Source organism: Dicentrarchus labrax, unplaced genomic scaffold (assembly GCF_905237075.1).
Source record: "Dicentrarchus labrax unplaced genomic scaffold, dlabrax2021, whole genome shotgun sequence".
In the NCBI taxonomy this organism is placed as follows: domain Eukaryota; kingdom Metazoa; phylum Chordata; class Actinopteri; family Moronidae; genus Dicentrarchus; species Dicentrarchus labrax.
The window spans coordinates 15031011-15056789 of record NW_026136719.1 but is presented as its reverse complement, the minus strand read 5'-3'; the positions used below and the strand labels follow the sequence as shown (position 1 = coordinate 15056789).

The 25779-nt window shown below is 39.9% G+C and overlaps 1 protein-coding gene across 1 annotated transcript in view; it reads right to left on the bottom strand.

Annotated features, from left to right (window-relative positions):
* igdcc3 (immunoglobulin superfamily, DCC subclass, member 3) overlaps positions 1–20716 on the bottom strand; it is a 61746-nt gene extending 41030 nt beyond the window's left edge. The window contains exons 1-2 of the mRNA XM_051380299.1: positions 20364–20716; positions 14275–14580 (exon numbers count right to left, since the gene is read on the bottom strand). Of these exons, the coding sequence (XP_051236259.1) occupies positions 14275–14580; positions 20364–20430 (373 nt within the window). The 5' untranslated portion in view covers positions 20431–20716. The remainder of the gene's footprint in view (positions 1–14274; positions 14581–20363) is intronic.
* Positions 20717–25779: the final 5063 nt, after the last annotated feature.

Here is a 25779-nt window from a genome sequence, read left to right as displayed (position 1 = left end):
GCCATTAATCACAATCCCGGGCAACACGGTGCCATCATGTGTGTGGCAAACAGAGATGTGTTCGTGGGGGGCAGTGGGAGTAACATAGCAAAGGAGGAGCTTGCAATTGTGACAAAGACAGAAGGACGGGACTGAGGAGGAAGAAATGAGAAAGACGATTAAAAAATATAATAGCTTTTAATAAAGAAAATGTTTGTTTGGTAAATCATCTCTTGCTTGCTGAGGGGAAGTCTGGGCATTGACTCACACTGGGCTAAATGGAGGATAAAGACAGGATGTATCAAAAGCCCAGATGCTCTGTTCTGTAAATATGAGCTCAATTACTGGGAGGAAAGATACTTGGACATCAATCATGACCAACAAGATAGGTGGGACATACCACTGCACGGCAAACTTGTAGCAGCAACACAGAACACAAATTCATGTACACGTTAAAGGGAGAAAGAACTGTTGTGTGTGCTGAAGACTTAAACTTAAATGCATAACACAGAGCAAAGATAAAGGCAGTGTGGAACAAATACTGAATAACTCCAGGGCAGCTGCAGTGAGCAGCTCTTTAAGAGCATGCATGGAGCATTTAAGATAATGACAAAGAGAGCGACAGCCGTTAATGTATGGAGAACTGCCATCAGCTCGTTTGGTGACGTCAAGATATTGTTACCACATCCTCTTGTTGAGACAGCTGGAAATTCAACGTCTGTCTCCTATTCTTTCCTTTTATTCACCATATTTTCCCTCCCTCTCTGCCTCCATTCAGGCTGCCAGCTGACTGCGGTCACCAGGGATATTACTGCCCCTTGCTTATCCGACGAACCCAGCCCCCCACTTGCCTCCAAATGGGCTAATCCTGATGAATTTATGCTAATATGCAGTCAGTAACCCCTAGCTTTTTGTGTATGCACATGTGCGACCCCTTCCGCCACGCCCACTGCATGCAGTCTAGTTCACACCAATTCATGAGGAAAAAATAACCACAGAGGAAGAGGAGCAGAACAGGAGAAAGAGGAAAGGCAAGTGCAGGCCCTGTCATAACCACTTAGTGTACAAGACAGCGGGTGAGAAATGAAAGCCCTTTGTCTCTGCCTCTACCTATAGTGTGTGTGCAAACAAAGACAGTGCAGATACTGTATTTGTTACAATGGCATATCTTTTCTATCAGATAATGAAATACAATTTTCAGGATTTGAGTTAACAAAGAGCATCTCTGGATTTACATAAATTGAGAGAAATATTTTTTTTCTATAGAAAAACCATCCCAAGGCGAGGGCTTATGAAGAATGGAATAAAACATAGGCTTTGTCTTTGTAGTTATTCCTTACTGTAAACCAAATTCCTGTCAATTAATAAGGATTATAAACTGACAAACTGTGGTTCCAAGCAGCTCCAGGCACTATTTTTTGGTTACTTCTATATATATTTTTCTATTAGGTGTGATAGTTTGCATTAGGCTGCAACTAAAGGTTATTTTCATTGTTGATTCATCTGCCAATTATTTCTCAATTCATTTGTTTCTTTATGAAATGTGACATATTCAAATTACTTCAGTTGTTTGATGTATGGTTTTCTATCATATAAGGCACATGGAAATAAGGCATAAGGAAATGTTTAACATGGTATATAGTTGGTGATCTGGTTTGGCTAGGTTTAGGCATAAAAAACATCTTGGTTAGGGTATGTTAATAAATATACAGATGAACAGACAAATGGAAACAGTTAAAATGTTACAAATACCAGCATTTTTGCTTCAAAAATGACTCAATTGATTATCAAAATAGTTTCCCATTATTGACTAATCTTTTCAGCTCTAGACCACCTTTTTAAAAATTGAAATGAGGTGAGTATAAAACATCAACTAATGTTTTTTCCACTGACACTAAATGACTAAAAATAAACTAAATTCCCAAACTGAATGTCAACACACAGGAAGTTTCTGAGCAGTGCCTCACTGACTGTACTGTTTCTGTACTCTGCTATTAGATGTGACGTAAGATAATATCCCCAAAACACAGAGGTTGACAAAAAACACACACAAGCGGCCTGTAGTGGTGGTTTTCTAACTGTCATCCTCTCCTCTCATCTATTCCCTGCAGTGGATGGGAGGAGCACTACCATTAGCTGTCAGACATAAGCACATATCACTGGCTCTTCCAACCAGCCATCAGCCAGCTAACCCTCTAAAACTGTCTTCCCACTCACAAATAATGCCTATGCTGGCAAATGGAGAGGGCTATTACACTACAAGCATCATGTTTCATCTTTTCACGCTGAGGCAATGAAATGGTCTGCCTTACAACTTACTAACGCATGACATGAAACCACTTCTATAAAGGAAAAAAAAAAAACTGAGATACATTCATAAATATGATTAAAGACTACAGTTGGATGGATGATACAGATTCTTTATATGGTTATAAAATAAACACATTTCATCCCCTGAGCAGCTACTGAAAGAGGGCCGGTTGGAAACATCTCTTACGATGGTTCCTAAAATTGCTACTACATCACTTGAGGTGGGAATTAAATTAAAGGTTCCAAAGGTGCATTCAGAGAGAAAAAAAAGACTTCAGTAACATGTCTATGTGTTGGAGATGGGAATGCACACTGCACATTAGGTGCTGTTTTAGCAGTAGATGCAGGTATGTACAGTCATTGACCATGAGCCTGTGCCAAAGTATGCACATGTCCATGTCAGTGCATTTATTTGATGTTAAGCGTAGGTAATGTGCATGTTACAGTGAGGAATTACAAGTGTGGGGTCAGGGGAGCACTTTTCCGGCATGCTGTAACGGCAGAGGCGTGCTTCTTCGAGCTAAGCGAGCCCGCCGCTGTTGCTTTGCATCCTGCTGCCTGTCGAAAGCTGCCCTTGAAACAAAGCTGTCGGGGTTGATAGGTCACGGCACAGCATCAGAATGGAATGTTCCTTCCTGGTTCAAGGTCCAGTCTCCAGAGCCAGTGGGGCCCAGAGATAATTTGAGACCACCGACACATGCTCCATCTATTTTACTCCCTACCTCTCCCCACTTTCATCTACCCCTGCCTGCTTTACTGATGGCAGCTTATTCTGCTGACTCTGATCACTAGATGCTAATGCTGCTTAGTCACCTACACTTCCACATCATAAATGAGCATGATAAATGAAGACTACTGTGAAATAAATACAGTGATTAGAGGTATAACTGTATGTTGTATTACATTGTATCATACAGGCCAAGATGTTTTGAATAAAAGCACCTGATATTTCAGGCTGCTATCATTTGTATTATTGATGAATCTAAGGATTATTTTTCTTGATTAATGAACTACCTGATTGCTCAATAAAATGTCAGAAAATAGTGAACAAACACTGATTGCAATATCTTAAAACGTCTTCAAATGTCGTGGTTTGGCCAACCAACAAAACCTAAATGTATACAGTTTGAAGGAAAACAGTTACAGTTGAAAAGCTGGAATAAGGGATTGTTTAATATCAAAGTAATTGATTCATTTCACTTCAGGTTTTTTTTACATAATGTGATTGTTCCACATTGTACAGCACAGCTTTTTGTTTTTTTATATGCTGATGAGAAACCACTCTAAATGACTAAGTTACTATAAACGTACAGCACTAATTGTTATAATAATTTCTAATAATAAATGAACATATAAGCCTCTTGAACTGGACTGTGAATCATTAGATTCCTGTGAGCTATACATGCTAAGAAAACTAGAGCGATTGCAAACAGGTTGTCAGGGGGAAATTGGTCATCCCAGAAATCTTTCATCCTATGCCAGCAGCTACCTCTTCTAATTGGTTCCTGTGGAATTCATTTCATCCCTGGTGACCAACTCCACACACAGTGAAGCCTGACAGGCTTTTAACCCCAAACACTTGAGGTAGCTCCGTCCCTATGTGACAACTATGGAAAAAACAGAGTAAAGATTGTTTTTTACTTCCAAAAAGTTCATGTTAACAGTAAATCCCTTATTTCAGAATTTGATTGCAAGATGATTGCAATGCATGTGCACACACAGGAGCTAAACCCATTCAATCATTTCCTCCCTCAATCTCTCACAGCATCATACTCGCCCCTCCTTTTTTTGTTCCCTGTACACAAAAGCCAGTTAGCCTCCATCAGAAATGAAAAATAAGCCTTCCAACAGAAAATCTGTCTTACTTTACACCTTGTATATTGATATCTAGCAAGCTACTTGTTGATATTTCAATGAATTGCCAATTTTATTAAGACCAACTGAAGTACAACATGAGTCAATCATCCATCAAGTACTGTATGAAATAGTCTGAAAGTAACAACAGTAACAGAGGTAAAGAACTACATTGTTATAGAGAACTTATTTACAGAGACTAACTGTTCAGCCTTAAAGGAAAAATAGAAAACACATGACAAAGACAAATAAATGTCCTTTGTGAGTGAGTAAAAATGTGCTTATTTTGCTCTTGTTGTTCCGGGCTGCTGCGTTGCTTGTTTGGGAAAGGGCAGGGTTAGAGCTGTGATACCGTGGCAGGTTTGGGCCACCTTATTTCACTGCCAAAGCCAAGGTCACTGCCACTGCCCGGGGCCATCAGACAGGGGGATGGGTCCCCACTGGGGAATGAGCAGGAGGCTGAGCGTTGGAGGAGGGGAAACGTAATGGGAGGAGAATAAAAAAATGAGGAGGGGTATTCTGCCCTAGTGCACACAAAAAGGTCACCGTTTCCCAGATAAACCCCCCTCTTCATCGCCCAGCCCCTCATGACCTCTGACCCGTCTATTTCTGAGTCAATGCTGAAACAGAGGGAGAAGAAGGGAGAGGGATGGCGCAAGGGGAAACACACCCACCCAGAGTCAGCAGTGACAAAAGGAGGCCTCAGCCACAGCTAGCTGAGTCGGTCAGGAGAACAAACGCTCTGGCCACCGTCACAAAGCAGAGCCACCAGAGGCTGCACATCTCCCCAGCCTCTGCCTGTTCCCAGCCACTCTACTGCCCTGCATTTCACAACTAACAATAGGTGCTGCTTAGCTCCGAGAGGTACCCCAACACACACAAACACACACAGAAGGGAGAGGTTGCTGAGGCCCAAAGAAGAGCTGCTGCCTGCCCATCACTGACTGGCCTTTGTCTCTGCCTCTGCTTATTGGCCATTGCAGAAAGATTTCCTGATCCCTGCTTAAACAAAATGGAAAACTGGACTGAGGGGCCCAGTGTGTGTGTGTGTCTGTGGGGGCGATAACGTTATAAGATAACACTATTATCTCTGCTACTAATAAAACTAACTAATGCCCGCCACTAGCTCCACCTCTTGTCTGCCTTTGTTCTTATTACACATTTTCACACATGCAAAACAAAATGTGTGCCAAAGGAGAAGACAGGAAGAGAGAGTTTTGGTGTTTTTATTGGTGGATGGTGCAGACCCTGTAAAGGCCTTTAACTGCACAATCTGGCCATAAAGGCTCTGTTAAGTGTAGTGAAGCGCGGTGACAGGGCAGTCGCGAAAGCTGGCGAAGCCCCTAGTGAAGCCTGGAATTATAGGAACACCAACATACACAGATCTACATATCCTTGCGCTTCCATCCTTAGGGGGACCCTCTATTGATGAAATTAATTCCCTGTTGCCTAACCTTAACTAAAACCACCTCCTCATTTTGATCTTTGCATTCAAACAGTACCTTAAAGAAGTGGGGACCAAACAAATTACCTGGAGTGATAAAATTCAAACACAGTCTCCCAACTCTCCCAAGTGGCCAGCTGACATCAAGATGACGAAAAGACACACAGTGCTGACATGACAACATGGGATTTGTCACTAACACATGCTTGGTACAGACAAAACTCTTGGAGAGGAGATCATACTGGATTTGTTCAAATCAAAACAAATCAAGATTGCTGTGTACAGATTGCAAAGCCAGACTCAAGAATTTGGAGACTGGTCCGCCCCATCCAACCTTTGGCCCGGCCTCTGCTCTCCCTCCTTTCACCTTTCACCTCTATTACTGAGGAATTCCTCCCATGAGCCTTAAAAGTAGGCAGAAGGAATTTTAGGCCCCCTTTTCATTTGTTTGTTTGAGAATAGGGTGGTCTAAAGACATCCGGACACACACTGCATTACTTTGCCCAACGGACATAGCCATTGCCCCCCCCCCCACACACACACACACACTACACAAACTTCAAACACGGGTGCAATCCCAACATTGAACTTGAATTTCAACTAAGACCTAAACTGATCTTGGTGCAGTTTTGTTTATTCACCTTTAAATTTACCACACCAAAAAACACATAAGTTTCAATATAATAACTTTTATTTAAAAAGGGCATTAAAAGTTTTGTTAGACTCGACCCAGTGACAAGCATAAGGCATATAAAATAACAAAAGGCATTTGCTTTTAAAAAATATGATTCTAGTCCATCTAAGTAGAGTGTTTTCCAAAGTTAACACTGCTTTGTATGACAAAGAAATAAAAATACATGATCTGAATGGGCATTATCTGGATGATCAGCTGGAGTGTACACAGCTGATGAGAGCAGCTGCTAGAAAAGTTGGCACAATGGCAGGAGGGAGCATCCTACAATGACAGGGTAAAAGTTTTCTCATGCATTTTAGCTAGAGTTAAATATGTCTGGTAAAACATTTAAAAAGCACAAATAACATGTTTTAAAATTAAAGAATTATTTAAACCAATGACAAGCCAGGATATTGGTGATTGAAGGACCAACCAGATGTGTTAATATTTCATTTTCTATCTGCACAATCCTAAAAATAGTTTGTATTTATAGAAAATAAAGATGCATACAATAATTAAAATGGATAAAAATGTTGTACAACTCATCCAACTCTGACTAGATTACAGTTTTAAAGAAGGAAACAGGAAGTCATGAGTAGCAGGAAGACATTGATCTTCCAAAGATGGTTACAGATATTACTGGCATCTTGCCAACTTGTCTTTTTAACAATAAGTAGAAAGTGAAAGAAGACAAATAGGTCATTTGTTTACTAGAAAACAAAGAAAAAAGTCTGTGTCATTTTTAAAGTTACCTTTTAGGCAATTATTTTAATATTAAACTAAAATAACACTTTCGAGTCTCTGGGTTTAATATTTGTAGTTGGTTTACACCAAAATATAGTCCATCAACATGTTTCATACTCTAACTTGTATTGTATGTATTTTCTGTGTATGTGTATGTGCATATGCATTTTGTACATGTGTATCATTAGCTTAGGTTTTTCTCTCCTGTAAAAAGCACTTTTGCACAAATCTGTTTCTTAAAGCTCTATAAACAAACATAACATGACCCCATTTGTTATATCACTCTAAGAAAGACATAAATAGGATTAAAGTCATGTCAAACATTAAGATGCGCCTGGAGGAACAAGCAAAATGCTTGTTTGAGCAGTTCAATATTTCCATCATTGTTTCACCACTCTTCAGTATCCCTTCCTCTGTTTAGTGGCTCGATTTGCCAACTGATGTTGTTTACACAGGCAGATATTTTTAGAGCATAAGGGTGCCCGTTCTGCTCCACACAGCAGCTCATACCTCATACTATGAAGCATATCCTCTATCTCCAAATGTCAAGAAGGAACAGCTAATACAACAAAATCAAGAGCACAATGGTTGCTAGTGTGCTTAAATCTTGAGCTATGCTGACAGGACTTAAGCAAGGCACGGAGCACAGATATGTATGGAGAGTTACAACAATTTGATGTTAGAGAGGATATTAAATGAATGTAATTATGCAAAGCAAGCTGGGGCGCATGCACTTTTGTGTATCCTATCACACAGCATTATCAATACTGTCAAAAAATATAAATACTAGTTAATGTATTTAATTCATATTTGATTAGTAATTAGTTAACAAGTGACTATAATGTCTTAATTGGTTTGGAAATCTAAACAAAACCAAATTTTACATTGCATATCACCTTCCCCATTGTGTGAAAACATACAGTGAACTAAGACAATAAGGCATCCTATGGGCAAAATGGGATCCCTTTGGTGATTGTCCATGGCTTCAAGGTCAATGACATACCATCTTTGGAAATAATGGAGATTCTTGCCCCTTTCCCACAGGAGCGTTAGACAAGCTTAAGCATCTGACAATGTAAATATCCAGTGCTGACACTAGGGGCATTCATTTTATTCAGCTCCCTGACAAAAAAACAACAACCCATAGAGGACAAACAGCATCTTTATAGGAATGGAGCCGAGAGAGGGAGAGAGAGAGAGACAATGAGATCTGCAGTTATTTAGCATCTCCTTTGCTTGTATACAACTATGCAGAGTAAAGAACAAGGACCCACTTTAAACTAATTCTGAAAAGCTGTTGCTACCAATTCTAAATCAACTCAAATAGAGCATGCACAATAAGGCAATGGTAATTGAGTATTTAGTCTGCAGGTGTACACTAATAAACTGGTTTCTAGTGTAATTACACATCACAGGTCAGAGCTCTCATCCCTTCTTCCTGCCACATCAGTACAGGAAAAAGAAAAAAAGAAAAAACATCCCTTTCTTCCTTAATCCTTCTGACACACTGGTGTACAGATGGAGGGGGTGCTGACCACACAGCAGGGGGGACCACTCTGATTTAACCTCAGTCACATACCTGCCCAAAGCAAGGAACAGGGCAGTCATAGGCCATGTCCATATGCGCTACTACTATGGGATGTTGTCAAGACAAGTATATCATGATATCAGTGAGAGGAATACAGCGATGACTATTATACATTTGTTTTGTGACATAAAATGGCAAAACCATATAAGATTTAATCGTGACTGCTGAAATTACTAATGCTCCAGTGTCAAACATACAGCAGACTGTTTTTCATGAAATAATCTTAATTTTGAAAGGATAAAAAGAGAACACTAAGAGGCGTCATTTTTAAATGTCAAAACAAGCTTATATGGCATTTAGTTGGCTAATCTATATGACAGAGAGATGATTTGCTTCGTGGAAAGTGAGCAGAAAGGGTAGGAGGGGGACAGATCGAGGGCGGGGTTTGGCTGGCAGACAAAGGGAGCTACAAGGAGATGTAGGGAAGGCGCTTCAACATTCACCCAGGCAGGAGGCTATGAAAGGGGAGGGGAGAGGAAGGTCGGAGGGTGATGGAGAGCCACCGTCGACCCTCCAAACACACACGCATGCACACGTACACACACACTCACGTAAACTAACATGAGCTCCCCATAAATCACTCTCACTAACTGTCTGAGGAGCTGCTAGTGGCAAGCCATCCACGCAGCTTTTAAATGTAGCATGTTGCAACTTCTCATCTTCTGCCACAGCTACACATGCAGTTTCTACCAGACTCTGCCTGGTCGACATCACACTTATTTACATTTACACCCCTGAAAAGAGTTAAATTCAAACAAATGAGAGGCCTGGGTGAGACATTTTTACAGGCATCCTCTGTCTTCTCTCGTTGTATCCTTTACAGCAAACTGGGTTCCTCTTTTTTAGTAAAGTAACCCTATTCGCACGGGACTAGTATTACCTGGGTACCTCATGTGATTTAGTAATTACCCCACCACGTCTTTGTTTTGTGCGGCACATTTGCACGGGATAAGCGAAGTCTGTGTTTTAACTCAAATGTTCTGACATTATCCCCCGGATATGATGTCAAGGCTCTGCGTAACCTATGCGTAACATCCGCTTCTTGGGTGACAAGGAAAAAAACCCGGCATTGGACGCGCAAAGAGACGCTTAGTTTAACTGCTGTGTGGGGTGAACCACATTACCAAAAGCAATTTGATCAAATGGTGCACAACCACACAGTTTGGGAAAGTATTTACAAAGACCTCTTGCTCTGGTGCCTGTCTGTACAGGGGCTACCTGTACCTCTAACGCAGCCTCCATAATTCTCGACCGGGAAAAAGGCAGAAAAAAGGTGCGGAAAACACAAAAACCCTTCAAAAAAACCAAAAAAACGATTCGTATGGGACTGATATTATCACATGACCTCTGTGTTTGGCGAAATATGGAAAGTAATTTGGGGTGGAGTTTTTACTTTACAAATTACGGACATGGCAGATTCGCACGGGATTAAGATCATAGACGACCTCCGCAATTATTACAAATTACTAGAGGTCCCCAGGTAATACTAATCCCGTGCGAATAGGGATTCAGAAGTCTAACCCATTATAACGGCAGCACAATTCACTGTGACGATCTCAAAATTGAACTATGTGAAAATTATTACCCAGCAGCCAAGGCCTCTATATCTATACTAAAGCAGTCTATAAAATAAATACCACATATAAAGCACACTTATTATGCTTGCGCTTATTGCATCTTTTACAATTTGTGTTTTCACTCTACTCATGTTTGCACTGACTTTGCCTTTTCTCAGCACACTTCATGTTGTGTTTGCAAATCTTTTCGAAGGCTCCCTGAGGTCAATTGCAGTCCCCCCATATGAATGGAACTGGGGAAAAAAATAAATTATTTCCTAACAAAGCGTCAACTCTTTCCAATTAATTCCAGACAAACAGACAAAAGCAAGTCATTTCAATTGATCCTAAAAGCTATTTTGTAACAGGGGGGCTTTTGTGGTGTTGCCTGGTGACGCGGGTGTGCTGTGGGGGAGGGGCAGGACTCTGGCCGGGTCCACTGTACCAGGCTTGTCATTCACCCAAATGATGAAAAGCTTCCTGAACGTAAGCTAATGAGGAGCTCCAAGAGAAACTGAGGAAAGAGAGAGCGAGAGAGACAGAGAGAGAAACTGACCATCAAAGAGATAACATTTAGGAGGAAAAAAGAGTTTCTTGGACCAACTGACAATTTAGAGGGGCAACAGGGAGTCCGTCCTACACCAGCCCCCGACAGTGAGCTCACACAAACGGTTGTCAAGCAAATAAAAAGTGAAATTTATTGAGGGAGGTAGTGTGGAGGGTAAGATGGAGGCTTTATCCACTGGGAGGGCTATAAAGAGGCTTCAATAATCACACCACCCATTGCATCACAGTGGTACAAGTCAGAGCTCTGTTGTAAGAGGGGCTATAACACAGCAAATTACCTCAAAAACACAAAGAGAGCATCAACATTAACAAACACTTGAACAGAAAAAAAAACAAACACTAGTCACTGATCTTTGTAAGGGGAGCATTTACTTGTTTTGGGCCATTTCTCTTCATAAACAATATGAAAACACTTAATCCTAAATTATTTATGCCCAGCGCAGAACAGGATGAAATGGACCGGTGATTGTCCAAACCCCTGTAGAATATACTTCACCTCAAAGATTGAGCTCCTTTAAGACCTCATATTAAAGACCTAAAACATAATAGTTTGACAAATTGAAGCTTGATCAACAGGGGAGCACTGAACAGGCGCCTGCATGAACCTGGAGGCTGCAGAGTGCAAGAGGCTGAGCTCTGAAGGATGAATATGATTTTTCTGAATGTACAATATAAAATCCATCCATAAAGCCAGAACAGATACAAAAGAAAGCCATTATGCCTACTTATGAATGGTGGAAATAAACTACCACAACTAATGGTGCAATAAACGGCTCACTTATCTGACTTTTAAAATAACTCAGGCATTTTTCATATAAGGCAAAACAATCCAAAAACTCAAAACATGGTCAAATCCAGAGAGAAATGCCATCATTACTGTTTTATGGCAAATCGTACAAAATACAGAATATTAGTGGAGAATTATGGGTAAAATGGGGACATTTTATAGAAAGAGGTTCCTATCTTCTGAGTCTCTTTAAAGGGTCTCTGGAGGATTATTTTCACACTGATGGCTTCTTGCTGTCTTGATAGAAGTGAGACTCCATTAAGGAGGGACAGAGCATCATTATAGCAGAGTCTTTACTCTTTCAAAGCCTCTCCAAAAGCCTCCTCAACACATTTCAAAAGGTCAGAGGTTAGGGGCACGAATGTGACTTTCAGTAATTTTTCAGTTCCTTCCCAATCAATAAAACCCAAGAGGAAAACCAGGAAGAGGTCTGCAGGAGAGCAAAGCCTGGACAAAACAGAATATTTCCAACATAAATGATTTTGAACTTGACGTGTGCTCCGGGTCAGGTTCATTCACCGAGATCAAATCTGTATTCACATCACATTCCACATTAAATTTTTCAGAAACAGATGAGTGACAGTGGATTGCTCTACACTTGCATAATTCTTAATATATCATGCTCATACAGTATTGAACCCCTTGAATTAAAAAAGATGAATCTGCTCAAAGATCAAATCAATTAATTTGTGAGGCACAATTTGACATTATGCTGCAACGCCATAAAATATGTAATTATTTCCAACCATTACAACAAATTTCAATGACAGGTGGAACAGATGAGTGAGGGACAATGTTGCATGGTTTGTGGTTGGGTATGTGAAAAGAGAACTAGAGGATTACAATTCTGTACAAATGCACTTTTATCAATGTATTCAACTAATTATTTTTCAAAATTCAGAGCATGACAAACTCTCACTGTACTACACTATTCACACAAAAATATGCAGAAATTTCCTTAGAAACACACCAATAATCTATTTTTGAGGCAAGTGTAAACCAGCTATACTTACAAAAATATAGTGTACAATTACAGTTGCACCTCAAAGCATATGACAATCTATCTGGCAATCAAACTGTTTGCCAATGTTTCATTGAAGATTCCAGGAAAATACGAAGCTAAAACTTCAAGCTTGAATCACATGTGGATGCTACCAGATATTGAAGCTATAAATAATAATACACATTGCTGCAATACAAATCGTAGGGATAATTCTATGGTTTTCTCTGCACCATGATCAAGAGATGAACTCTGTCTTCATAAATCTATGGATATTCATTTTCCTCATGGTTTCTTACCATTATGTCAAACTAATGCTGTGAAATAAAATAAAAAAATCGGGATACCAAATTTGATGACCTTGCCCTGATGCAGAAGAATAAATGTGTTAAAATAGAGGCTACAATCTGACCCTTTGGGGAGGTCTTAAAGGTTGCATGTGTTTGACAGAGCCAGCCACTGAGCTGAAGTGACTTTTCCCTTCGGCCAGTCAGACGTCCATGCTTACCTCCCTATCCCACTGAGTGGAAAAGCTGTATTGGTCACAACAGCACAGCAGTACGCTGTCTACACACAGCCCAGGAATCAACAGGCTTCTGCAAGCCTTTGTCTATCTTTGTGTTACAGAATACATATAACCGGGCATTCAAAAAGTCTTAACTCAGCACAATGGGAAACGGTACAGTATCACTAAAGCTGCTGCTGCAACATCTCAGCGTGTCCACAGAGGAATGCACAGATCCTTGATGCCTTTGATTTAAAGTAAGCTGAGACATGCACTCTTTGTGTGTGAGAGAAAAGAGAAGATTGAAGTACAGAGAGTCAGATTGTCTCACTATGATATGATGAGAATGTTGTAAATAAACCATGGCAACAACACTGCAAACTTACTGTTGAACTAGAAGGACTTCAGATAACAGATTTGGTGGTCAGGCCAGAGAAAATCTAACTTGATGCCTCCACCAGTGAGTGGGCTGCTGGGTTACGTCAAGCTTATTGCACTCTTACAAAGCAGACTCTCAGCATGAGCACTTGTTAAAGCTAAACTCAAAAGGTTCATTAGACTGAAAGAATGATATTAAAGTCTTCAAATGACTCCACAGCCGGGGATATTAAGTCCATTCACAGCACTGCAATACCCCAATGACGGAGTGAGACTGGGCTGAAATGTGATTAATTAAGACGATATTTCAATTATTATGTTTACATTCGCAGGGAACACAGATCAAAACTTAATCAAACATAAGTATGTGGCTGTGGTTGCAGTTTCTGGATCAAAACCACTGCCAATTACAGGTTCTCTTGGCCTCCAGGCTGTTGGTTATACTGTTTATCTGGTGACTAACACACAGGTTGAAAAAGCTGCATTAAGTTAAAAACAGATATTTCCTAAATTAGAGTTAGATGAGAAGTTTATGTGGTTTTATGTGCTCAACTCTCGGCACAGTGACTTCCTAAACTTGTTGTCAGTATGTGGTTGCCAGGCAACCAGTGGAGACTCCAGGCAGATTTTGTTACCTTTGGACAGAGCCAGGCTAGGCTTTAACCCCTGTTTCCTTTCTTTATACTGAGCTAAGGTAATCAGGTGCATCTTGAACTAACAGTGAAATTGATCTCAACTACTTAACAACAAAGTGTATTTCCCAAAATGTCCAACCCTCCTTTTAACTGGGTTTAGCGTGAATTCATGGAATAACGGTATAGAACAATAACCTCTTGTTCTCCCTATAAAAGCACAGGTACATCACTATTAGACAAAAGAAGAGACTTACTGGCTGCCTGAATACGGGCCTTGCGGCTCACCACCAGCCCAAAAGAATTCTGGGCCACACACTCGTAGTCGCCCTCGTCAGATGAGCCATCAGATTTCGTCTTCTGGAAGTGGCCAATCAGGAGTGAGCCATTGATGAAGGTGGTGTGATGCTGATCCTGAGTTAAAAGCATGCCGTTGTGCCTCCACTGTGTCGTAATTGGGGGGATGCCGTTCACCTGGCAGTGGAGCATGAGGGGCTGCTCCTGTACAGCGATAATGTCACTGGGCTCCAGTGTGAAGGAGAGCTCCGCTTCGCAGATCACACCTGAAGAGACACACACACATAAATGAATCTGAAAGCCCATTATTTACATAATCATCCATTTTTCATCTAATAGTTTTCCTCAACAAATGGAGTTTGCTAAGTAATGGTCAAACTCCTTTATAGCTGCAGAAAAATATGGATTTTTTTCCTTTTCTGTATAGAAGCGCCCTCCTGCATTAGGGGTTAAGATGCCGACCATGACCCACAACATACCTGGTTTGGCTGAGGACTTGTGTTGCTCCTCTCGCTATCTCTCCCTCATTTCCTGCCATCTCTCTCCACTGTCACTCTCCGATAAAAGCATGAATTACCCCCCATATAAATATAAGTAATATTTCTAGCCTAGTTTTGTTGCAAGATCTGAGGATGAGTGAAGAAACGTATGCAGGAGCCAGACCAAGGAGTGCTTTAAAATTAATGAGTAAAATATTGAAGAACCAGTGTGTAGGATTTAATGGCATCTAGCAGTGTAGTTGGAGCTTCCAACCCCCTTGGCTCACCCGCCCGTTCCAAGCATGTAGGAGAAAGCACAGTAGCCACAAAACGTGGAAGGCCCAATATAAAGCCAGTGTTTAGGTTGTTTGTTCTAGGCTACTGTAGGAACAAGGTGGTTCTACATGGCAGCCGTCGTGAAATAGGACCTTCTCCCTCCCTAAGTGTTAAGTCTTTAAAAAACAATGCATCATCTGTAGGCCACTGTAAATATGCTAAAATAGGGTTTATGTGATCTATATTTGTTCTCATTAGGCTGTAGTGTTTGGCGGAGGCATCCTGTCTGTCTTTTATTTTGATTATTTTACTTACAACACAAAAAAAACACAAATCTATCCCATTAATTCCTTTACCATACCTTCTTATTACTATCCATGGTCATAAGGTTCTGCAACAGTTGTGGCCTAAATAAAATATACACCTATCAGCCATAACATTATGACCACCAGGGTCCCAGGTGGGCCCTTGTCAATGCTGCTCAAATCCTCACGCTGCCCATTTTTCCTGCTTCTAACCTTCGCATCTAAACAAACAGGAAGAATGCTCCCTATCTCATATTTTCGACTGTTGCTCACCAGGCCTTACAGCTCACAGATAGAAAGCCTTGAGTGAGCAACCTCCAGGCTACAGTCACAAGGGATTTAATAGGCTATAGATTGAGCATGTGTACTCCTGTACTATATAAACGTACATGCACAGCCTTGTATGTGCTGTATCAGTTAACTGGTGGCAGCAACTTTGTCACTGTGATAGCTGTGCTCATTTCTTCTTCTTTACCACTAGCTACCACAGCTTTATAATGGTGTGGGGATTTGATTTTTTTTTTATATTTGTGGTTTCTGAGGGTAAAGGGGGGGAGTCGGAGAACAATAAATAAAGGATGTAAACAACCTGACCTGACTTGGTACTATAAAAGAGGAGCTTAGCAAGCTCTCTTGGTATCATGTTTCAGCTGCTGATGGACTAAGCACTACCAGTCTCTGCCCCAGGCCCTGGAATCTGGTGCGAGGGGGGCTAGGGGTGGGCAGTAGAGGGGGAGCAAAGCACAAGGGTCAAAACAGAGAACCTCCGGCTTCATCCCTCAAATTCCAGCCGAGAAATACTTCCCCTTAGGTGCAGACAAGGAATTCATTGACACACTCCTCCATGAAGATCACATATGGAGTATAATGCAAAGAAACATTTCCTCTTCCTCTCCTTTTGCTCTGTATTCTTTCTGTATGTGCCCCCCCCCCCATCCCCTTTTTTTTCACTCAACAAGCACGGTAAGTAAATGGCCATGGGACCAGAGAGACATCAGTGCTACCACTTGTGAAAAACAAGGGGGTGGTGGTGGAGAAATATTTAACCCTTAGCTGGCAGGCAGTGATCCCGCTGCCTGGGCAGCTACTCTCGGAAATGATGCTGCCCATTGAGCTCCATCTCCCTTGGTCCAACAAAGATCACATGTATTCACACAGGAAGCAAAAAGCAGAGAAAAAATAGCATAAAAAGAGCCTGCAGCTGCACATCCAGTCAGTCGCACTTCATGATGTGATCAAAACATGGATAATTCTCAGAGTAAAGCAAGTATTATATACTGAGCAAAATGCTTCTGGACAAATCATGTGAAAGCATTAAAATAAAATTTCCTCTTTATGGACTGACTGTCAAATGACATAAGTCAACGTTATCAAGCCTAGCAGCAAACAGGATAATAACAGTTCAGTGTTTAATATATTATAATGTCATTGATTTGGAGTTGATTAAACAGCTTTATTGATGTTGTATATACTTCCTCATGACTTCAATTAATCAGAGTTTCTTCCATTAGTTAGATCAATTTGAAGATTCTTGGTATTTGGCTTTCCTAACGAATAAAGGATGTTGGCGGAGTGACTGGTTAATGCAATCCTGAGCTCTGGGTGGGTAAGAAGGTTACAAACAACAGCGTGAAAAGGGTAAGAGAAAATCATTTTGAAGACAACACTCCAATTAGACAAAGGAGATAAGAGACACATTTTTCACTTTATGTGGGTAAAGTTTAGTTTATCACCCAGACGGTGTGCAGAGAGAAGAGAGCACAGCTGTATAAACTGGTGGCAAGAACATGCCTATCCACAAAAACACATGTTCACTGACATGAGTCTATACAGGCGTGGATTTTCATGGTAAGATAAGGAGACAGACACACACACACACACACACCCTAATGCTTGTTCCACACGGAGGAAAGAGACACTGGCATGTAGGATTACTGGGTGAGACCAGAGACAAGTGTTGGCTAAGTGTGGCTCATGCTCTGGCTTACTATTGACAGATAAGTGTGGCTGGCTGGCACAAAGGTTTACTGCCGCAACAGTAAAGTGAGGATCACACGCCAGCTACTGACGGACAGATGTAGTTAGCAGACACAAGCACTGCTGATGGAGCTAAGTGAGCTTAGGACACACCACAGGCTTCTTACAGGCAGCAGCGTGAGCAACACAGCTGCTTGGCATCACATCTTATGATAGCCGGATGTAAAAACTGCTTAGGAATGTATTATATTTAGAATTAGTACCTTATAAATGATACATAATTCATTTATTTATGTATATAATCCAGAGTAATAGAGTTAGAGTAATTTATTATTGCTACATTACTTTGCTGTCTCTCCTTACTCCTTCAGCATCCATCTGTTGCAGCTCATGGGCATACATTGTTATTCACCATAACAATAAATAGGCCTACAACATATTCTTCAATGACTAGTTTAACTTGCCGTGACAGACTGCTGCAGCGTCATGTTCAGTTTGTTTGAAATGTGGAATAATGTTTTGTGCACCGGACAAGAATTGTGAGTTTATCCTCCATTAATTTCACTGAACAGTAGATGAAAAGCAGAAGCAGCATTTCCACTTCGAAGAGTACTAAATTGGAATAGACATAAAAAACGTATTAACTATTCCTTCGAAAGGCGTCTGCCAGCATGCACGGCAATAGTCATGTATTTACATTCAGATCAAGTATATGTGGATAGATGAAACATGGATGAGAGTCACCAGTATACATTAACTATTAAAAAGAGCCCCCACAGAACAGCTCAATTTCTTTTTCATACATTATATGAGTTTTATTATATGATATTGTTTATTGAATTAGTTATTTAATTTTTTTGTTAAAAGGCAATATTTATTCTATTTCCAGCGGGGGAAGACTATGTATACATTGATAATTCCCTCCTATAGGCTTCTGTTTGATAAATTATTAATCAATACTCTTCTTTTCTAACTACCTTAATACTTATGAGCATGAAGTTTCCAGCAGCTCAGTGATGATTACACAAAAAGCATCAGTGATATAGGCTACTGCAGTAAAATGCAACACAAGAATACTGAAAAATGGTCCATGTGTTGTCTTGATAGCAGATGTAGGGCAGATGTTGCACAATTCACCTCTCTTAAGCATTTTCTCTACTATGCTTCCCTCACAGAAGAATTCACCTGCAGTATTTTTGACATATTTAACAAAACCCTAACCCTAATGGTGATAAGCCAAATACATTCTAGTAGTTTCTAAAATAAATGAGCTTATACTTGTATGAATGTAAACAGGAGCACAAAAAATGATGAGGTTAGGTGAAAGTTCTCTACATTTTTCTTTGCTTTAACATAATATTCATACTGTCCTTTTTTACTGAGCTGTAAAGACACAAGCTAATCCATTCAAAGCAAACAATTACGCTTTGATGAACCAAAGTTATTGCATCATGAGATCTTCTGAATGATCTATTGCATTTGACCTCAGAGTCTGAGCTCTTCAGACCATAAGAGATCTAATGCTGATGCTCTTCTTATTGCTTCTTTCACTCCTATCAACTCTGCTTTAAATGTCATAAGAAATGCTTTTATCTAAACTGAATCTAATCTTTGAGGCTGACAAGTGCTTGAAAGAGCTTCATTTCTGTAATGTGATGGGTAAATTGGAACTACATCCATCACACAGCTTTGTTTCTGAAGTTTTTGTTCCCAGTCCTCTGACTGAACATGTTATGAACCACTGTGTACTAGCCTTTATGATTCCAGTGGGGGGCTTTGTGGGTCTCTGTGTGGTATGCTTTGCAAATACTCAATACTCTATCCTGCCTTTGAATTAAAGGGCCTCACATAGAGAGAGAAACTGTCTATCATAGTGAACAAAGGGCCAAAAAAAAGAAAATTTGAAAAGGACGAGAGGGACAGTCTTGACATTTAATCTGTACAAATATTCTCCCCAGCAGGCAATAACCACAGTCTTTTAATCTATCCCCAGAGCAATAACCACTGTCATCTCACGCAGCCGTGGGGTAGTGAGCTGTACTGACCAGTCAAGAACTCTATTGACTTTAGAAGTCCCCTGATATGACATTAAACTCCATCTACTTGTGAAAATGTGTCACTTTTTAAAGTTAGCTTGAAGAGTTATGTAGTAGGACATTTCGGTCACTTTTAAGAGACACCGGCAACAGTGCATTGCAATTCAAAAGCCCTTAAGCCTGTAAAAACCACAATATCTATCTCGTTTAATACACTTTTATTTAAGTATTAATGCATTTGCTCCTAATTCATCTTTCAGTGCTGAGTTTTGTAATATTAAGACCATGTGATTAACAATAACATGAGGAAAGTGGCTCTAACTCTGCAGTCCTGTATTACTGGAACACCTGATTAAAAAAAACAAAGTACTACTGATGAAATACCGGACCACTAAGAGTTTCCTGCACAATTCCCAGCTATTCTAACAGCAAAATGACTTTTTCAATGCATCCATTGGATACCTTTCAGTAGGACATTCTTTACATTCTTCTCATCTGTTCTTATGAAAATAAATGAAAACAACCCAGATAGTACATTGCACGTGGATGCGGTGTATTATCACGGCGCTGCATGCACATCCAAGTGCTTAATATAGATTTTGAACATATTGTGCATGTATGAATTGTGTCCTAAACACTGCCAGTAGCCAGTTAGATCTAGTTTTAGTCATGCAGAATGCACAGATATAACTTTAAAACACTTATATATGTGCACTCTTATAGTTTGGTATTCCTATGTATCCTCCAGGTACAACTTCCGCAGTGCACACGGCTCCAGCACCGGGCTTTACATTGGCATTTACTGCCGAAACACTAACGGACACCGGAGAGGGGCCAAGTTCAGGGTTACTGGTCAGCAGCGCACTTATCGCTACATGCAGCATGCAGCATGCTCCAGGGAACAGCAGTCCTCTACAAAAGCTCTCACATCCTGCAGCACTACTCTCTACCCGGTTAATAAGATAACGCCACTTACCGATTAAAGCATTTAGGAGTATTCCCAAAAAGCATGGAACAAGGCGGCGGCGCCTTGTGGATGCCATTTAAACACTTATAGAAAATATTCCAGCACTTGCAGAAGACAACGTGAGGCGAATAGACGAAAGGTAAAAAAAACCAAAACAATCCACAGAGAGAGAGAGAGAGAGAGAAAGAGAGAGAGAGAGAGAGATATCCAGCTTCAGCTACTACATGTTCCGACCTACAGTGCTACAGTTTGGTGGCTCGCTGTGGTCGAACAAGCTCTCGCCATTTTAACCATCTATCAGGAATCTGTCAGCATCCCGCTCTCTCTCTCCTCCTCACTGACTCTGCTGTATCCCAAAGACAGTCTCTCTCTCTCTCTCTCTCTCTCTCTCTCTCTCTCTCTCTCTCACACACACACACACACACACGCTGAATCTGCTCTCGGAACAAAAGAGCCGACTGCTGACTGCTTCGCTCCCAACGCATGAGAAACCAGACCAAAAACTGAATGAATTCTGACTTATTATATACTAGCAGTAGGTCTCCCACAATATAACTGCAATACTGCTAATAATAGTGAACAATCTTAATCAAAATACCCTAATTAATAATATAAGTGACATCAATGGCCACAATAACAGAACTATGATGTCGACTAATAATAGACTGCTGATAAATAGTCCGGATGAATTAACCGAGACTATAACGTGTGAGGTTTCTAGTGAAGTCAAACAAATCTTTCTTCTATTATATTTAACATATATAATGAAACAAACACAAAAAACAGCAATCATAAAGCATTTTGTCCACACTGAACACATGGCAGCTGTCAGTGTAATTTAATTCAGTTTCATGAAGGAAATAAAAACAGATAATTGAATTCTGTAAAGTGGATGTGTTTTATTTAAAGCTGACGGTTCGGCACATGTGAACCCGATGTGATAAATAAACAAGGAGGACCTCGAACACTCAATTACAACAAAGCAGCGGTTGTTTAACTGTACTCGAACTCCCCCTAGTGGACAAAACAGGTATGTCGGATTTCAACAAAAAACAACAAAAACAAACAAAAAAAATATTCTGCCATTATATGCTCATTAGTCTCTTAATGCTATACTTATATACCTATACAAATAATGTGATCCAATACAACAGAACTGCCTTAAAGTCTGCCTTCTGCCAAAGCTAATAATGTTCAGTCAGAGAGGTATTAATTTAACTACATAGTTATTATTCATGTTTGAACTGGACTGAATTATACTGAGAGGTGTTTGTAGTGTTTCGGTGACTCCATTTACACACATGAGAGAATATTAGAAACAACTTTCAGTATAATGTACTCCAGTACAACCTCAATAATAAACATAAAGTAGAAATTGACATTGTCAACAAAAACAGAAACTGCTGTAACCTGTGCAATATTCTACCTCAATCACATCTGTATAAAAGCTGTATATAGTGTACATACAACTCTAATTCTATTTTTTCATTATATCCTGTATTTTTCTACTTTATTTTAATATAATCAGATAGAATAGGAACTATCTATGCTTTTCTGTCCTGAAGTATGAATTCTATGTTGTTATTTTGCTATAAACCTGACCCATTACATATAATACTATTTGTAACAAGTCTTCTTTGTACTAACCAAGACACCGTGGGACATGGAGAAGACTCAAGTGTCTGCCAGGTACAGTTCAGAAGTGCTTCGACTAGAGATGCTTCTACACCAGGAAATGGAAGAGTTTCTGGGCAGCTCTCCAGCAGGGAATCTGCACCTGACAGCTGTTGTCTACTACATGGCTCTTCTTTGGTCCTAACTAACAAGATTTTTAAACAGTGACATAATCTAAAAAAAGTATGTCTTCTCTCACAGCGTTCAGATTTTTTTCATCCAGGTAAAAATCTTACTTTACTTACATTTTTGTTTCTAGGGCCAGTGCGTCACATTGCCACAGTGGGATGTAGTACACACTGTAGACACTGCTACAGAGGTACTTTATGATTTTACATCACAAGTGCTCACTGCAGTGCACATAAGAATCATCAGTCCCACTGTCCTCCCGCGACCCAAAGCTCCTGTGCTGTCCGTGTAAGATAAAGATAAAGATAGTATAGTCTTTTTATTGTCATTTTCACAGTTTATAAGGCATTTACAGCATTTTACATACATGAAATTAAACTTGACCTCTGCATCCGACCCATCCTATATACATTACTATGTACATTAGGAGCAGTGGGCAGCCTTGGCACCCGGGGAGCGGTTTAGGGGTTAGGGGCCTTGCTCAAGGCCACCTCGGCAGAGCACAGGAGGTGAAACTGGCACCTCTTCAGCTACTAGGCCACACTACATACTGTGGTTTGTGGGACTCAAACCCCAAACACTAACCGTCCCCCGGTGCCCCCATAGCACCCAGTCCACGGGCGGTACGGCTATGTTAACAAGCATTAGCTAACAGCAGCTACATTTAGCAGCAGTTACTTCACGGTCCATTAGGACACTCTTCAAACAGAGAGTTGAGTCTGAGGACATCAGAAAGAAAACTAGAAAACATTTTCTCCATAAAATATGATCCAGTTTCACCAATATTAGTGAATAGTTGGTGGTGTGTGACTTACTGCCGTAAAGCGGTACAGCTGTAGCCTGGCAGAGGAACCATTCAACCTATTACAACAGTGTTCAAAATGATAATGAATCTGTTATTGTAAGGTAGAAAAGTTACATAATATTCCTTTACGTATATATAATTTATTACATTATCCAACACTGCAATGGGGAAACTACTTAAAGGTCGAGTGTGTAACATTTAGGAAGATCAATTGTCAGAAATGGAATATAATATTCATAGATTTGTTTTCATTAGTGTATAATCACCTGAAAATAAGAATAATTGTGTTTTCCTTAGAATGAGTTTTTATCTACAAAGGGAGCAGGGTCCTCTTCTATGGAGTGCGCCATGTTAATTCGCTATGTTTCTACAGTAGCCCAGAATGGACAAACCAAACACTGGATCTAGATAGGGGCTTTCATGTTTTGCAGTTTTGCAGCCACCGTAGTTTATCATTCTCCCCGATTTCTCAAATACAGATGCAAGTTGTGTTCAGTTAGTTCCTGTCTGATCCAACTAAATCCTACACACTGGACCTTTAAAAAAACAGTGTCCATGTGGAAAAGAAACGGCTGCTCCGGAGTCTGGAAAATCTGGTGTCAATGTGGCTTCCTGGGGACAGACCAACTCACCTGGGTTCAAAAGGTTATCCGGGAACAGAAACCAAGCATTGGCCACTGGTCCCTCTAATAAATTGAGTAGCAGATGTTTTTTTTTCCTTCTTTCCATTAATCACCCCATGACCCCTCAGATTTATTTTGCCTGAGCCTCAGTTAAGATCTGACTAAACTAACTATATAAAGTAGTTAAAACAACTCAAATACTGCTCACACAATGGAGCAATAGTTTTCTCATAATGTCTTAGGCTTTATAATAATACCTATATAACTAACAGGGGCCATTTTTCTTCATTATGAGTACCTGAGCATTTTGAAATAAGGGTTTTTATCATATTTTTATATTGCTGTACTGGTACCTTTACCTTATTAAAGGATCTGAGTACTTCTTCCACTCCCCTGAGTGAGGCTCGAAGATAATAGGGAGATTTAACATGTTTTTTTTTGCAATAGTTTTCACTCCTGGCTTATTATTCGGGGAGTGTGGGATTTGTGACCAGGGCTTCCATTAAGTCATAAAGAGAGCTTCAGGATCAGCTGAAAACAGCAGCTGTGACTTTAGTTGAAGACAGTGTACACCAATTAAGGCCATCATTGGTATTTGTTTAATCTGCTGAGAGGGCCATTTCAAACCAGAAAGGCCAGCCATCCCATTAACCTCTGGTAATTGGTACAGTGTGGTTTGTGAGTTGTTGAGTTGGTCAGTGAAATCCCAAAGCTGTTCTGAGAGACTTTATGCTGAGAATGGTGATTTAAAAAAAATAAATACATCTTTTGAGATGTTGTAAGCAAAATATAAGTAGTGATATATAAGTGTGTAGGTGCAAGGTTATGAAGAGGGAATATAATAATATACAATAAGATGAATGATACACAGTATTGAATCCAATCAATAACAGTGCCATCATTTTTAAGCTTATAACGTGTATTGATCCATTTTTGAGGCTGCAGTTTGTGGTGTAGTTGTATTGGATTGCCATATACTCTTGTTTACCGACCACCCATTACTTGAATGGGAAAGATAAAACTATAACACCTTACCTGTTGTATTGGGTGTCATTAGATTTTACAGATGTTATAAACATCTGGACAATAGAGGTTAAATTCTCAATACCACTTCATCATATATCATATCATAAGCCACCATCTATAAAGGCTGTTTATACATTGGCTTTATTAATAATTAATAAATGATTTACTTTAATGCTTTATTGATCAGTTATAAGCCACAAATGAGATCGACTTTGGGTTGTGAAAAAGCTCTTGCTGACGAGACTTTAATAAATGCTTATCAGTTTCTCACTTTCTAATAAGCCATCGTGTCTGCAGATATAAATATTAATAAGAAAATAAAACACAGCAACTAATTTGCACCTTTTGTACCAAAAATACATCCCCTGTATTTTTTCCCTATCCATTATTATTTGCTGTTTTTACCTGTGATAATTAGATTTTACTTACTGTTTTTATTGTTTTTATTGTTATTGTGTGTTCTTTCTATTAATTATTTATTTATCTGTTCTCTGAATCTGGCTTGCAGCATGACAACCCAGTCTTTCACAGTACAGGGCAATAAAGACTGAACTGAACTAAAAAGTCCCGCTGGAGGAGGAAAAACAGTAGCCACAACCTGGCATCCCAAATATTATTATTAAGAATGGCTTAATAAAAACATCAGTTCATAATTTCAACTATTAATTAAACCATTAATTACAACGTGTTAACCATTCATAAAGGGCTGCTTATTGGAAAGTGGTACCAATTTCTCTCAATGAAAATAAAATCATAAATATACTTTCCTGTCACACCATAAAACATAAAAAACCCAAACATTTTAAAGTAATATATCCAGTGCATGTGTGCAGTGTTGGAAATGTCCACAAGATGTCCTCACCGTGTTGAAGACTTTAGTCTTACTGTGAGCTCCTCGTGTTTCCACGCAGGTGACCTGCTGCTCTTCACTATAAACGCCCTGCTGCTCTTTTACACAGTGGACTCACCACATCAACATCACTCAAAATCCTTTCTTTTAATACCTGCTTAATAGGTTTTTAAAAAAACTCCCATTTTTCTAATCTCTCTCATACACACATCATTAAAACACGCACACACACACACACACACACACACACACACACACACACACACACACACACACACACAGACACACCATTTGGCCGACGGAAAAAAACCGTGCCAC